This window comes from Trachurus japonicus, chromosome 3 (assembly GCF_045865225.1).
Source record: "Trachurus japonicus isolate A0001 chromosome 3, Traja_1.0".
Classification (NCBI taxonomy): Eukaryota; Metazoa; Chordata; class Actinopteri; order Carangiformes; family Carangidae; genus Trachurus; species Trachurus japonicus.
Window position 1 is genome coordinate 8,600,913 of NC_140909.1, and position 15,062 is coordinate 8,615,974.

The 15,062-nt window shown below is 43.7% G+C and overlaps 1 protein-coding gene across 1 annotated transcript in view; it reads left to right on the top strand.

Annotated features, from left to right (window-relative positions):
• igdcc3 (immunoglobulin superfamily, DCC subclass, member 3) overlaps nt 1-15,062 on the top strand; it is a 63,905-nt gene that overhangs the window by 29,713 nt on the left and 19,130 nt on the right. The window contains exons 3-6 of the mRNA XM_085759238.1: nt 6,764-6,908; nt 8,502-8,632; nt 8,971-9,108; nt 12,331-12,489. Of these exons, the coding sequence (XP_085615364.1) occupies nt 6,764-6,908; nt 8,502-8,632; nt 8,971-9,108; nt 12,331-12,489 (573 nt within the window). The remainder of the gene's footprint in view (nt 1-6,763; nt 6,909-8,501; nt 8,633-8,970; nt 9,109-12,330; nt 12,490-15,062) is intronic.

The window sequence follows — 15,062 nt, forward strand, 5'->3', positions numbered from 1 at the left end:
TCAATGTTTTATAATTCAATGTTCATCTGACCATGGCACAATCATTGGTCCGACACCAACAATGGTTTCCCTCGACCCTCGGCTGGAGTTTGCATCACACAGAGCCACTGAATGGCTTTACACTCATAGCTTCTGTATCATGTCTATTCAGTTTTATTCAAGCTTGCACCAACAAACGGTATAATAATAATAATTCCTTTCATATTTGCATTAGAATAAACAGTCATTGCCCATGACGTGTGAAGGCATTGTTTACACTGACTGGACCACCACGTGCATCTGTTGGCAAAGAAGCAAAACTGATCATGTGACAGATCCAAGAGAACGGTACAAGATAAGACAGGATATCTGCAGCTCACCTGCCAGACAATCACCATGAAAACACGGGTCTGAGGTCTCTGTTGCTGCATGAATCACATAACAGGTTGGATAGATTTTAATTAACCGAGGCCGAGCGGCAGATGTCTGGCTACAGCTGATGCTGTTTGCTGGTTGCAGGTTGTGACACACAAAGGTGTTGATGTGCCAAACGAATGCGTGTCGAAAGGAAGACGGAGTTTAGCGCGTGCAGCAGCAGCAGCCCTTCATTTCGTAGCTGATAAGCATCACGCACCACAGACCAGCAGATTGATCACAGGAGTGCCCAGGCTCGGGCGCTGGAAGAGGGAGAGGGAGAGGAAGAGGGAGAGGGAGGGAGGTGTGGGGTATGTGGAGGGATTGGGGAGGGGGAGGGGGGGCTGGTGGGGCAGGCAGCCAATAAAATATCACATCTGCATTAAAATGCCATCTCTAGGGTCCCAGCACTGTGCCTGCTATTTCAGGGATGCCTATTTAAAGGCTGTTGAAGTGTGGGCTCTCCACGCTGGAATAGCACTGTACACCATCTCCATTATTTATGTGCCTCATCTCTATTTTACTGGTTTACCACGGTGGGGGTTGGGCAACGAGGGGGGGGGGGCAGCCGTCATCACCCACCCGCACTTGAGCAACATGTGCTTAATGATGTCACTGGCTTGAGAGGGACTCAAGGAGGCAGGAGGGAGGAGGAGGAGGGAGGAGGAGAGGAGGAGGAGAGGAGGGGGCAATGAGGAGACAAGTGTAGGGTGGAGAGTTTGGGGGGGGGGGGGGGGCAGGGCCTGGAGGTAAGGGAGGGTGATGACATTATAACATTGGGTGGTGGGGGGTTCACTGAAGCTTTACACACCGTAGCTGCAGGTTTGTCCCTGTGTGGGCATCATTACCTCTGTCATATCAATGAATCTTCCCCAACACAGAGGGGGGGGGGAGGAGAAGAAAAAAAAAAAATGTTCACATGACCACAGGACTGTACGAATTTTTTAAAAAAAGAAAAAAAAAACATGCTAATGTCTCATCAGATTGACTGATTCGGTCGCTGCAGTGGGAGCCGTCGCATAAAACGGCACAGTTTGGGGATTTTAATCACCTTGTTAATTATTCTCTGTTGAGTTTGTGTGTGTGTCCGTGTTTAACTGAGCAATAAAGAAATGGATCATTACTCCGGAGCCATTAGGCAAAAAAATAATTCAGCGAGGGGGTCATTGAGATAAACTCGCCATTTAATTTACATTTCTTACAGTTTCCTACATGAAAGAGAAGAAAAGAAAAAAAAACACTGGCTTAAATTTTCTGTCGAGCAGTCGCAGCAGCAGCAGCAGCAGCAGCAGTGTTGAGTTTAAGAAAGAGGAAATTCATCAATATTGACTGCCCTTTGAGCTTGTCATGAGCCCTCAAATCCAATAATCAGTATTAGTACATGTGCACTTGCATTCATATTTCATCCTTTGTGTGTGTCTTTGTGAGACTCCAGGAAGGAGAGGGAAGGATGTGAGATTCTGACCTTTAAGACGACCTTTTGCATATAATAATAATTTAATCTCCGTCTGATTCTGACTCCGTGTGGAAGTGTTGAGTTGCAGATTGTGAGTGAGGGAAGTGGGAACGCAGCAGCAGCAGCCGCAGCAGCAGCAGCAGCAGCAGCCGCAGCAGCAGCAGCAGCAGCCGCAGCAGCAGCAGCAGCCGCAGCAGCAGCAGCAGCAGCAGCAGCAGCAGCAGCAGCAGCAGCAGCAGCAGCAGCAGCAGCAGCAGCAGCAGCAGCAGCAGCGGGGGCAGTGCCACTCACTTGTTGGCTATTATTATTAGACAAGCAAGAGTTTTGACAAGAGCTGATTTACAGCGCGGCTACCCCGTCTAAATCACCACGCTTCACATTTCCTGTCTATGACCTTCATTCATATTAGTCCCTCGCTCATTCTTCTTTTGTGGTTGTCACGGAGGAACCGTCACACATATGTTTGCGAGGAGCCGTCTCCTCCCTGTGCACTTGTGTATGGATTTCCTTTTTAGCATGCACCCCAACCCTTTCTTTCCCTTATTGCAGTAATTAGGCCTGCTCCATTTAAGCCGGCAGCGTCCTGCTGCTAGTGGACAGTCTTTAATCATGTGCAAGTGTCTGTCAACACCTTGCAAAGCATGAGTGAAAAACAATGGAGTAACAGGTCTGCTGCAGCTGGGAGCTAGGATGAGTGAGAGCGTCTCAGAGCCTCATCTGTCTGTGTGTGTGCGTCCATGTGTTTGTGTGTGTGTGTGTGCTGGTCGATCGATACAGTCGTGTGTTTTTTGTCGAAGCAGCTCTTCCACTTTGTTTATATGTATATGCTGCAGCTGAACTCTATCACTTCAGATTGACTCTGCAACCTCTCCAACAATAGAAGGCACCGGCGCTGTGCAGATGCTGCTTTCTTTTACATCCAGCAGCACAAATGGGTACATTGTTTTGTTTTTTCCCCTTCCATCTCCCATGTTTGTATCTGCATGTGTGATATGTAACCTTGCTGGGATTATTATAATTTATTTTTCTCCAATTGTGTCTGATTGAGCGAGTATGTCGATAGTCGTGCAGGGGTGTGGGCCTCTTCTCAGAGAAACTCATGTTTTATGCATGAGGGCCAAGGGTGGGGCCCGTTAGAGGGGTGGTGTCGGCGGACACACACACACACACACACACAAAACAGATCAGTGGACACCATGGCTACTTGGCAGAGATGCACAAAAAAAAAAAAAAAAAAAATCTCCTACAGGCACCGTCCCTCTCGTTCTTTTATTCCTCACACGTTGCACCTACATGTGTGTTTCTTTGTGAATTTGAGACTCGACTCCGACACCCTGAGCTTCTTTAGGTCACATTAGTCACTCTGACTCTGAGCTCCGGTGTGTTGGGAAGGATTTCAAGCTGTTCCACTTCACCTAAACCTCTCTCTGTATCTGCATCAGCAGCAGCAGCAGCAGCAGCAGCAGTGGTGGCAGCGGCGGAGCCTCCGGGACATTCGGTCAGGGCTGCTGCACTCTGCACAGCCTCTGCCCTGTTGCAGCTCTGAGCTACAGCAGAAACTGCTGCTGATTGCTTTTGTCAACACTGTCCAGGAAAAGAAAAACTGTGAGCCCATAAAAAGAGTTGTTACGGACCAATACTCTGTCATCAGATATAATAATTTGATATTTCTGGCAAGTTTCTAACAAGTTCCAGTGTTTTACTACTTTGGTGAATTGAATAAAAGCGAGGAATGTTTTAAATCTTTGCAGTGCACTGGTAAAAGGAAACAAGTATTATGATAAGGGCATGTAAAAAGCTGTATATCAGCTATTACAGTGGCTCGGGGATAAAATATTACCGATGGCCTCTGTGGCGTCTACGCTGAAGTTGACCTGAAACATTTTATGGCTGAAGGGTTGTGAGTCCCAGGTGGAAAAAATTGCAGCAGGGCCCTTGACACAGGCACTTAAGCCGAATTACCTCAGTAACATGCGCAGCTGTTTAAGTGTGGCCCTGCTGTAAGAGACGCAAAATGGGGAAATAAAAAAAAAAAAAGCCCAAGAAGAACAAGAAGAAAAAATCTGTCAGGCTGAGTAACAGTCAGATTTTCTGCACTCGAGACAAAACAATGAAGAACGGTGAACGTGCTCGTCGCTCATGGAGGGTGAAGCCGCTACTGGAGGAATACTAAATTAGCATGTTTAAATTTTCATCAGAGCTCCATACATCCATTCAGAGATCTAAGGTCAAGTCGTGTCGGAGAATGACACATTTCTCATTAAACCTTGAAATGGAATAATCACAGCGTCGGACCAAGTGATGCAGCCGCAGCGACCGCTCTAAAGTACCGCCACTCTATATGAAGTATCTCGCTCACTCTTCACTCTCAATCTCTGGTCCATTAAAACACAATGTTTGCAGTTTAGTCTCTCATTTCAGTGCAGATATTGAAACGTCTCTTTGCACTAGTATGAAATAACCATGAACGACGCGTCAAAGTGGATGATTCACAACAGGAACAGAGGAGAAGTCGATAAATAAGTTTAAAAAAAACACATTATCCACTGTGTAAAATACAGGTAAAGATGTATCTCAGGACCAATGATACACGTAAAACACACAAAGAAGGAAGAAGAAGACATGAGTGGAAGGACAAACAGACAATAACCAGGCAGAGGACTAAGTAACTACTCACTCATCCTGTAAAGAGATGAATTCATGCAGGCTACAGGTTGGAAGAAGAGCAGGAGAAGAGGGGATGAAATAATAAAGAGTCCGTCCCTCTTGTTATGCTAACTGTGTTCAGATAAGTCCCCTTCGTCCAAGTTAATTACGGTTGACATTTAAATGAGCGCACTTGTGTTGAAGAAGGTGGGAGAACCGCGGAAGCAGAGGGCCTCTCTCTAATTGAGTTTGTCGCTGGCTCCACCTTCGACGCCGCCTTTGTTCTGCGGGGAGTGGATATGTGAGGTGCAGCTGAATGAGGCTCTCTGTTGGGGATATTGATACTGGCTTTTTTTTGCTATATGCCAATGTGTGTGTGTTTATGTGTGTGTGTGTGTGTGTGTGTGTGTGTCTCTGTCGTCCTTGTCGTTGTTGACATGAATTTTTTTTAAATGCGCCTGACCTACATACTAAATGTTAACATATGGCAAGAAAAATCTATATGCCTGCCCTGTACTTTACATACATATGACGACGACGAGATCACCTTCAGCAACTGATGACTGCGGCTTCAGCTATGTGTTTGTGTGTGTGTGTTTGTGTGTTTGTGTGTGTGTGTCCTCTCTGAACAGGAATACACCCTTTGAACTGTTTGCGTGGCACAGCTAGATGACCCATGGTGGCATTTGTCGGGGTGTTACTGAATAAACAATGCTTTAATCAGATATTCCCATTGAAAGTGAAGCTACGACTGGGTCACACCGGTTGGTTGGTTGTTTGTTTGTTTGTAGTATAAATGTGGACGATACAGTTTTGAAATTTACTCTAAACTTCCCCGTCGTCTCTTGTGACCAAAGTGACTAAACTCTTAAAATGTTACGACCTTCATCTCCCCGGAGGTTTGGTCCCTGTGTCACGGTGTCCGCCGCTGTCGACTGCTGCTGCTGCTGCTGCTGCTGCTGCACTTGACATTAAAGCCTGTTGCTCAATTAAATGTAGTGAAAGAGAGAAAAAGTCACTGACGTCTCTGGAAACTTCGCAGCCGTAGTGCGAATTACAGGGAGGTTTTATGACCAATTACGACTTCAACCCCCCTAAAAGAGGTACAAATAACAGATATAGGGGGGGCTGAAACATTTATCTTTCTTATTAGTAATCATAAATACTACAATATACTGTATTCATTTCCATAGTCATGCCAGGAAGATGCTTGTGGTAAAATTTCAGACACCCACTATTGTAGCTGCACATAAAAAAAATAAATAAATATGTTTCTCATTTCTTAATGAATGGTAGAGATAAGAGTCACCCTAGCTCTGTCTTTTGAGCTTATAGAGTCCTGTCTTGTCCATTTATTCCAATATTGGGACCAGTACAGGATGTGAATCTGTCTAAATTAGAGCATGTATGGTAACACACCTGCCATCGTTTTTGCTATAGGTAGTGTGTTTGGTTCTGGTTCAGCATTGTGTGGATCTGTGTTTGAGCAAAAATTGAGGTTTGCTAGGGTGTTTGTGTGTGTGGGTCTGACTTGCTGGGAGTTTAGATCTAGAATATTTTGTTGGTGACTGCAAAAGTTGTTTGTGTGGTACATTATATGCTGCACAAACTGTAAAATGTGGTTTATCATCATCTACAGACTGTAGGCATTTCATTGAACAAGCAAGATACTGTAAGGATGCTGTAAGACTTCTGTTAACTCAAGCACGCGCCTGCGCTATATTAAGTTCCCTTTACACCTTAGAGAAAATGTTGACCCCTCCAATTGTCATTGTATAATTCACACTCTGTTCGCAGCAGTAAGAAAAAAAAAAAGCACAACAGTTAACAATCAGTGTGGGTTGTGTGTGTGCAGCTCATTGAAGCCACTTCTGTCGTCTCGTTGTGATTTGATTGATATTATTGTTATTGTTATTACAGTACTTTAAGTGCACTTTATGCAGTCGTCAGTCAGTATTCACACCCTGTGGATCATTATCTGTTGTCTTGAGATTTCTACACAATATGAGTTAATGAGTATACTACTGTATGTTCACAACTCGGCACATCGCAGCACACGGCAGCGTTGTTTCTGTGGAGCCGTTTTACCTCGTTACACCTGCTGACGTTAATGTTTAGATGATGTTTCCAGAAATGTAAACATCACAGAAGTTGTTCTTTCCCTGTAAGACACAAACCAGGCTCTGCAGCTACAGTAACACCCTCCTCTCTTCCTCTCTCTCTGTCTCTCTCTGTCTCTCTCTGTCTCTCTCTGCCTCTCGCCAACAGCCATGGCAGATTTCCACGTCCAGCCGGAGTCGGTGCACGTGGAGGAGTCCAGCGTGGCCCGGTTCCAGTGCCAGATCCACGGCCTGCCAGAGCCCGTCATCAGCTGGGAGAAAGACAGCCGTCCAGTGGACACCAAGGACGAGAGGTTTGTGACCGGGCTGATCTCTCATCATGAGGCATGACAGCGCTTCATCGGGGTTCCCACACGTCCTGGAAAACCTGGAAAATGGTTGACTAATTTTTCAGTCATGGAAAACACCTGGAAGATCAGAGGAAAAACAAGTCAAATGTCCTGGAAAAGCTCAGTTACCAGAGCTCCATTTGACTTTTTTAGCGAGAAAACTAGAGACTAGATATTATTTCATAGATAAGTTAAAGCCGTAGACTGCACATCTTTAAAGGGATAGTTCAACGTTTGGGAAAATTTGCCTATTGCCATAATCCATATAGTCATAGCAGATCCATCAAATACACAATCCAACAACTCCAAAACGCTCTGGTGGACAAGTTGTGACCTGCACATTCACCATGCTATGAAAAAATAACATATAATTATTAGGGCTGTCAGAGTTAACGCGTTAATCGCGATTAGATTAATTTAAAAAATTAACGCGATTAAATTTTTTAATCGCGGTTAATCGCGGCCCATTTTGTCCTCTGTCTGCTGGACTGGAGGACTGGAGTGTGGGACCTCCAGTCCAGTAGGTGGCGGTAAGGCACCTTCAAGTTGGTTGCTACACAAATATACACAGTCTAACATATATCCACAGCTCCATCCATTGATTTTTTGACGGCTTTGTTGTCAACAAATGCACATGGCCAGGCAGAGGCGTAGCAAAGTAAAGGGCAATTTCCACTGGATGCAATTCGTTTCAATTCTGTGTGAGTTTCATGCATCATGTGTTATGATTAGGTAGGCCTACTAGGTCTGGTCTAAAAGTTGTTTGTCTAGAGATTATAACACTTTGGAGGGTTGAAAGTCCAAAGCGCCATATATAATATTTTTAATAGAGATTAATCGCGAGTTAACTATGGAAAAAATGCGATTAATCGCGATTAGAAAAATGTATCGTTTGACAGCCCTAATAATTATGTTATTAGGACACATGAAGCAAATACTCAGAACTACTTTTGATATCACTCCGCCCAGCAGCCGTGTCGGGAATGTAGTTCCGGCTGCATTTGCCTCGAAAACAACTCTGTCTCGTAATAATACTTGATTATCTTAGCGTGGTGAATGTGCAGGTCACAACTTGTCCACCAGAGCGTTTTGGAGTTGTTGGATTGTGTATTTCATGAGTTTGATGAGGGAAAAGCGAAAGTACCGTTCACCTCCGTTGTCTTCACTAAGCGGCTCGCGTCTCTGCCCTCAATTTCAAAACAACATGCACTGATAATTAAAGGTAATGAACCTACTGCTATGACTACATGGATTATGGCAATAGGTGAATTTGCCTAAATGTTGAACTATCCCTTTAAATCAGACTTTTAAGGGTGAGAGAAGAAATAAACATAGAAACAATTATGTGCAAAATAAGGTACAACTATCGAAAAGAGCACTTCTCCAAAGCATGAATGGGACGGAGGATGTATGAGTGTAGTGTCTCGTACTGTAGCAGCTGAAAATGTCCTGGATAATGATTTCAAGAAAAGACTTGGGAATCCTGTTTATACATCGTTTACCAGGTTTGTGTCTTACCTCGTATCTGACGTCTTGTTTTTATCCGTCTATCTGTAGGTACACGCTGCTGCCCACAGGTGTCCTGCAGATCACAGGGGTGCGAGAGGAGGACAGCGGGAAGTTCTGCTGTGTGGCCCACAACAGCGCGGGAGTGAAACACAGCACCGAAGCGCTCCTCACTGTGTCAGGTTTGTAATATTTAAACGGTTTTCACACCATGTTTTTTTTTTTCTTTTACAAGCATGCACACCTTCACTGGGTGTAAATTAATTTATAAATCTGAGTCATGTGCAGATCTTTTGTTCCCTCCATCACAGCTGGAGTACGACCGCTGCCTCCTCCTCTGTTTATCTGCCCAGCGTATTTCCAAACCTTTTTGTTCCTGTGCCTGATCTAAGAGATACCGCATATTGAGCTAATGCACTCGAGGGAAATCCAATTAAAGGATGCCATCCATCACGCTCATTCCCATCTTATGCTCCCCTCTTTCTTTCTCTCTCTCTCTCTGTCTCTTTTTCTTCTCCAGGCTCCCAGTCATCTGTTTACAAAGAGCCCATGATCCTGGTCGGTCCGGAAAACCTCACGCTCACCGTTCACCAGACGGCCATCTTGGAGTGCGTTGCGACCGGATACCCTCGGCCCATCGTGTCCTGGAGCAGACTAGGTGAGAAAATGTCCAGGAGTCGCTTGTACTACGTCCGTTTGTTTTCTTTTCTTCCTTTTTTCATTTCCTGCATGTTTCAAGGAGACCAGCAGAGAGTTCCTCATAGGGCCGTTTACGTGCTCTGTGTCCTTCCTCGATCCGTTGCATCACATCTTTGATCTGGGCCGCATTGTTGTGTAACGTATGTGTGCACAGAATACACATGATACAGCAGAGCGTCTGTTACGTGTGTTTGTGTGTGTGTGTACACATAACACGGCAATGGGATTCAACATTAGGCCTGAGGGCTAAACATTATGTTCGACTCTGTGTTGATAAATGCATGCTTCATCTCCTCATGAAGTTGAACCTCCCTCCCGAGCGCTGCAGAGCCTGGAGAGTAATTGCTGCGAGGTGCTGAGGCAGATGCGATTAGTTTCTCCCTTCCCCGTCATGTGCGTTTTTTCTTGACTATCACTCAAAGTCTGTCGTGACCAATTTTTCAATCTGCTATCTGTTTTCTTTACCTATTATCCAATCTGATTTGCTGTTCCCAAATGTAAATTGCCCCCTCCCTTCCCTTCCCTTCCCTCCCTCCCAAACAGTTTGGAGGCGTAATCAGATTGAGGGTATTGCCTTACACAATATCGCTAGAATGAAATGCTAACACGATGGGATTTGTATGTATTAGATTACAGCAGGGGAGGCTGGGATAAGCTGCATAATGAATCTGATAGTTTCACATCAGTCACTCCTTAATGCAAGAGTTTGTTTGCTGCTATTCATTGCACGGCTCCGCAGCTTGCGAGCGTGTTCTCTTTCTTTTCTGACACTAAGTTAATTAGTGCCTGACGGAGAGAAACTGACAGAGAAGGGGGGGCGGCAACAGAGAGAGAAAGAAATATAGTAGTGAAAAGTAAAGAAAGAAAAGAACAGGGCAGCTTTTGTTTAGACAGAAGCTCAGTGGACTGTCACTTCTCAGTCCACTGAGTGTGTTTGTGATAATGGAGAAAATGCAGAAAGAGCAATAAGACGACGACATCATAATGACAGACGCGCAGCAGAAACCACTTTGGTAAGCATTTTGTTAGTGAGTGATTTGTTTTTTTTTCTCAATAATTTGTCATGATGAATTACAAATACTGTCCTCTCCATCACCATGAGATTACGTCGTGTCTAAATGAAGCTGCAGGGATTCAGTCAGGCTCCAGTGCACAGGCCTCAAGTGAAGTTTTAACTGACTGTGAGATTCTCCTGATTAATTGTGATGGATCTAATGGCTGCTTTGTGGATTTTGCTCCAGAAAGCTGTGAGAGGCATTAGGGTCTTTAAAGATAATAATCTTTTTTTTTTTCCAAGTGCAGTGACTGAGGGGAATCTTAAAGGGATAGTTCAACATTTTGGCAAATTGGCCCACTGCCATGATCCCTATAGTCATAGCAGTAGGTTCGTTACCTTTATTTGTCGGTGCAAGCTATTTTTAGACTGATGGGATTTCTTGGTTTCCCTCATCAGACTCATCAAATACACAATCCAACAACTCCAAAACGCTCTGGTGGACAAGTTGTGACCCGGACATTGACCACGCTATGAGATACAGTAATAACAGAACGTTACGAGACGGTAAATTCATGCAAAACCACTGATGCGCGTTGCCTTCAGGGACAGTTTTTGCAAGCAGTCTCTGTATTTGCCTCTAAAACAACTCTGTCTGGTAACGTTGTGTTATTATCTCATAGCGTGGTGAATGTGCAGGTCACAACTTGTCCACCAGAGCGTTTTGGAGTCGTTGGATTGTGTATTTGATGAGTTTGATGAGGGAAACCAAGAAATCCCATGAGCCTCCGTAGCGTAGCTCTGAGCAGCTCATGGCTCTGCTCCGCCGTTCTAAAAATAGCTTGCACCAGCAATTAAAGGTAACGAACCTACTGCTATGACTATAGGGATTATGGCAATGGACCAATTTGCCAAAAATGTTGAACTGTCCCTTTAAAATTCTTATTACACTGATTTTATAGCACCATTTTATTCTTGTTTTAATGTATCCATCAGATTTTATTGTCCATTTTACTGTTATGTCGATTTTTTTTTTTTTTTTTTTTTTTTTACATTTCTCAGTTATGACTTATTCATTCATTGCTATTCATAGAAATATTTGAGTGCAAAGAGCCCATTTGCACGGAGCCCACCTAAAAATACCCTGCTGACTAGTGACCATATGGTTTGTATCTCTGGCTGGAGCTGCAGCCTCTGCATGTGTCCAGCATGGTGCCCATTTCCCCGCCCCCCCGCCCGGCCCTTTTAACACATCAAACCTGGACGGTGCAGGCTGGCAGGCTGCAGATGGAAGTCAGAGATGGGATTAAAATGCCCCCTCGGCCCCACAGCTAATATCAGAGACAGACTGAAGTCATTGTCGGAGGGGTTGAGGCTCCAGATAGGGAGCAAGGAGAGAAAGTGTGAGCTTATCATGTAAGTACAGCCAGAGCAGAGTGGAGGCAGCCATGGATTGTGTAACTTGATAGGAGATTAGAAGTTGCAGTTAGACTTCCTCATCCCTCAGCGGCAGCAGGAACATCTCCTGTGCAACTGTTTAAAAGTGAACGTCGAGCTTTCCAAGGCTTCGTCATCAGAGAAAGGCCAGAAAAGGTTCAAAGTGTCAAATGTGAAACACCTTTAATAACTGACCGTCCATTAGAGCAGCTCTACGTACTGTAAAAACATCAATTCACTGTAAAACCTTGGAGAAAAACGATATAATTCTTTCTGTTAACAACATCACAAGCTGTTGTGTAAAGACAACTAATTACAGCCCGTGTGTGTGTGGCGCTTGGCACAGCAAACAATCACGAACCCAGTGACCTCCCTCTCTTCCCTATACCTATGTGCCTGTTGTTCTGGCAGCTTCATCACAAGACATTACAGTTCTCACACACACGCACGCACTTCGCTGTGAAGGCTCAGGCTGCATCCTTGACCCCCGAGAGAGCCAGAAATAGCGCTGCCTGCCTCTGTCAGCTGTAAATGTGCAATATATTTAATTAGTCTTTCTTGCTGGCAATTTAAGCCCCACTTTGATCTTTACAGTAGTGCACGCACCCTCGTTCACCCCGTCTTACATGAACACATGCTCTGCATGTGCACAGTTGGTCACATTTTGTGGTTTTATTATAGAAATAATCTCCCTTTATCCCTCTCAACATCTCTTTCTCTTTGTCTTTCTCTTTTTTTTCCGATGGTTAGATGGCCGTCCCATCGGCGTGGAGGGAATCCAGGTACTCGGCACGGGGAATCTGATGATCTCAGATGTTGGTGTGCAGCACTCAGGGGTCTATGTGTGCGCTGCGAACAAACCAGGGACTCGCGTTCGTAGGACGGCTCAGGGACGACTGGTGGTCCAAGGTGAGTTCTGGATGAAAAAGCCTTTTTTTTCTTTTTTTATTCCAAAGATCGGGTAGGAGTTGGTGGAGGAAGAACTCAACTCACAGCACATTATATACAGCTGTGGTCAGGTGATAAGGTAAAGCTTGTCAGTTCTGTGGGTGGACTTCAGTGCACAGTGCGATAACTTCACCAACGTCCCACCAGCCGACGCTTTGAGTTTTACGTTTGCTGGAACGCAGGAAACCAGCTGTGGGCGGGCGGCTCTGCCTGTATAGTCGCACCAGTGTCTCTGCATCTGAATATCTTGTTTACTCCGTGTGGGAGGACGGGAAATTATTCTGATGCTGCAAATCTTGTCAGAAGGTTTCGCATGATTTTAATCCAAATGTGAACCAAAATACGCCGCTGCACCGTCGTGGATTGATTTTCATACCTGACGAGCAGCAGTGAAGATGTTTGTTTTTTGCTGAGAATCAGGTTGATACCAAGCAGCAGCTGAAGTGTGGAAGTGCCAAAAAATGCACGTTTCCAGTCCCCAAATTACAATATCTAAATTTATAGCAAGAAATTCATGTGAAGTGATTAAATGGGTAAGAAAAGAAAAGGGTATTGTCTTTTATGGTTAATTTCTTCCTTCATGACGACTGGATGGGGAGTCATTTTTATCTAACTCACTCGTTTCAGCTTTATTAAGGCTTTAAATTCTGGATAATTGAAGGTACAGCTGCTTTGAGTGACAGGTGGTCGAGCGGCGGGTCTTAGCCTGACTCTCACACATTTTTGTTTCAGCTGCAGAGGAAGAGCTCAATCTGAAAACCGCTCTTTAATAAATCTACGTACTGTATGTGTGATATATCATGTAGGCTGCATCCGTCTTTAATATTATAGTCAGTTATCTCCACACAAATAAGGAGAGGTAACCAACAACTAGTCTAACTAACCAATCACAGAGTCACAGTGAAAATCCTCAACAATGACAATCAGGTGGAGGTTTGTTTTTCCCAACAATTTCTTTATTTAATATTTTATTTCCAGACATTTTAATAACACATACATATTAACCACTGGGACTCAAAACGCCCCAAACCATGCAGAACCATGTCTTCAAATCTAGGCTAAAAACCTATTTATTTTAATACCCAGTAGCGTGATGACACTTATATCTAATTTTACCTTATTTTAACTTATTTGATTTTGCTGAATTTGTATTGCTTTCACTGTTTTTATTTGTTTTTATTTATTCTTCATTTTTATTTCCTGCTGTAAAGCACTTTGGTACACCGAAAAGGATTGTTGTAAAGGGCTGTATAAATAAAGTACATTTACATTTACATCAAACTACAACCAAGACATCATAACAAAACAACAACACAAATAAATTACTAAAGAAAGAAAGGAACTTAAATACACAATGAAATAATAATACGATTCTACATAAGTAAATAAAAAGGGGGGAATAAGTAAGGTGGAGGTTTAAATATTAATGATCAAATTAAATTCCATTATCCTTCAAGCTTTAAATATGGACCAATACCATCATGGACCAAAACAAATCAGCAACATGACATTAAGAAGCAGCAAAGTCTGACAAGTCTGAGTGAAGACATGGAGGGAATATTGCTCTTTAGAGACAGGATGAACAAAGACACAGAGGCCGTTAGTTTGGAGACACAGTTTGTCCGCAGAGACACTTGTTATCAGAAACTGGGCTCAAAAGAGTCGGCGAGGAGACGGCGTGGAGAGCTTTAAATCATGGTTACCGCTTCCTGTTTTGAAACACAAATCCGAGCTTTTCTATAAACGCATCCCAGAGATCGATCGGAGGATGAGATGCGTGAACAGTTTTCCTCACGTCTGTGGAACAAGTGTTTCCTACGCCACATTGTCTTTTGTGTAAATCACTGCGAACAACATCCTCACCTCAACATCTCCTCTTTTTTCATGCCCACAGATAATTAAATGTCTTAAATGTTTCCCAATAGCTTGAAAATTCATTTTCCACAGTAGGGTATTTTTATCTGCCTCTTTGGTGCGTTCGTTATGAGTCGTCCCTGATGACTCACACACAAACAAACAAACAAAAAAATCCCTCTTTCTGCCACCAAAATAGGCGATAAATTGCAGGTTTTGATCTTTACAACACATTTGAGTTTTGTCTCACAGGACGAGAATATGCAAATAAAATATCATCAATAAAACGTAACGAGCCAACAGTCTTTTTGAAGCACATTTGCATAATTTGGTGCGGTCGTTAAGCCCTTTAAAGTTCTTTTTATTTCTATATAAGCACAACACCTAAGAACGAACCTGACAAACTCTGTGTTAGATGTTGACGGCCCGGTGGCACGGTGACAATAAACAACATGTCCTCCCTGCAACCAACCACTTGTTTCACTGTTGTGAGACGTTCACTGTCAAAACAAAGCAAAGTAGCATTTAAAAGACAATTCCTGGGAAATTCAACCTGAGGATAAAGCTTCCTAATGTTTTTGGTTTATAGGGATTGTTAAACATTTTGGCAAATTGGCCCATTGCCATAATCCCTATAGTCATAGCAGTAGGTTTGTTACCTTTAATTGTCAGTGCAAGCT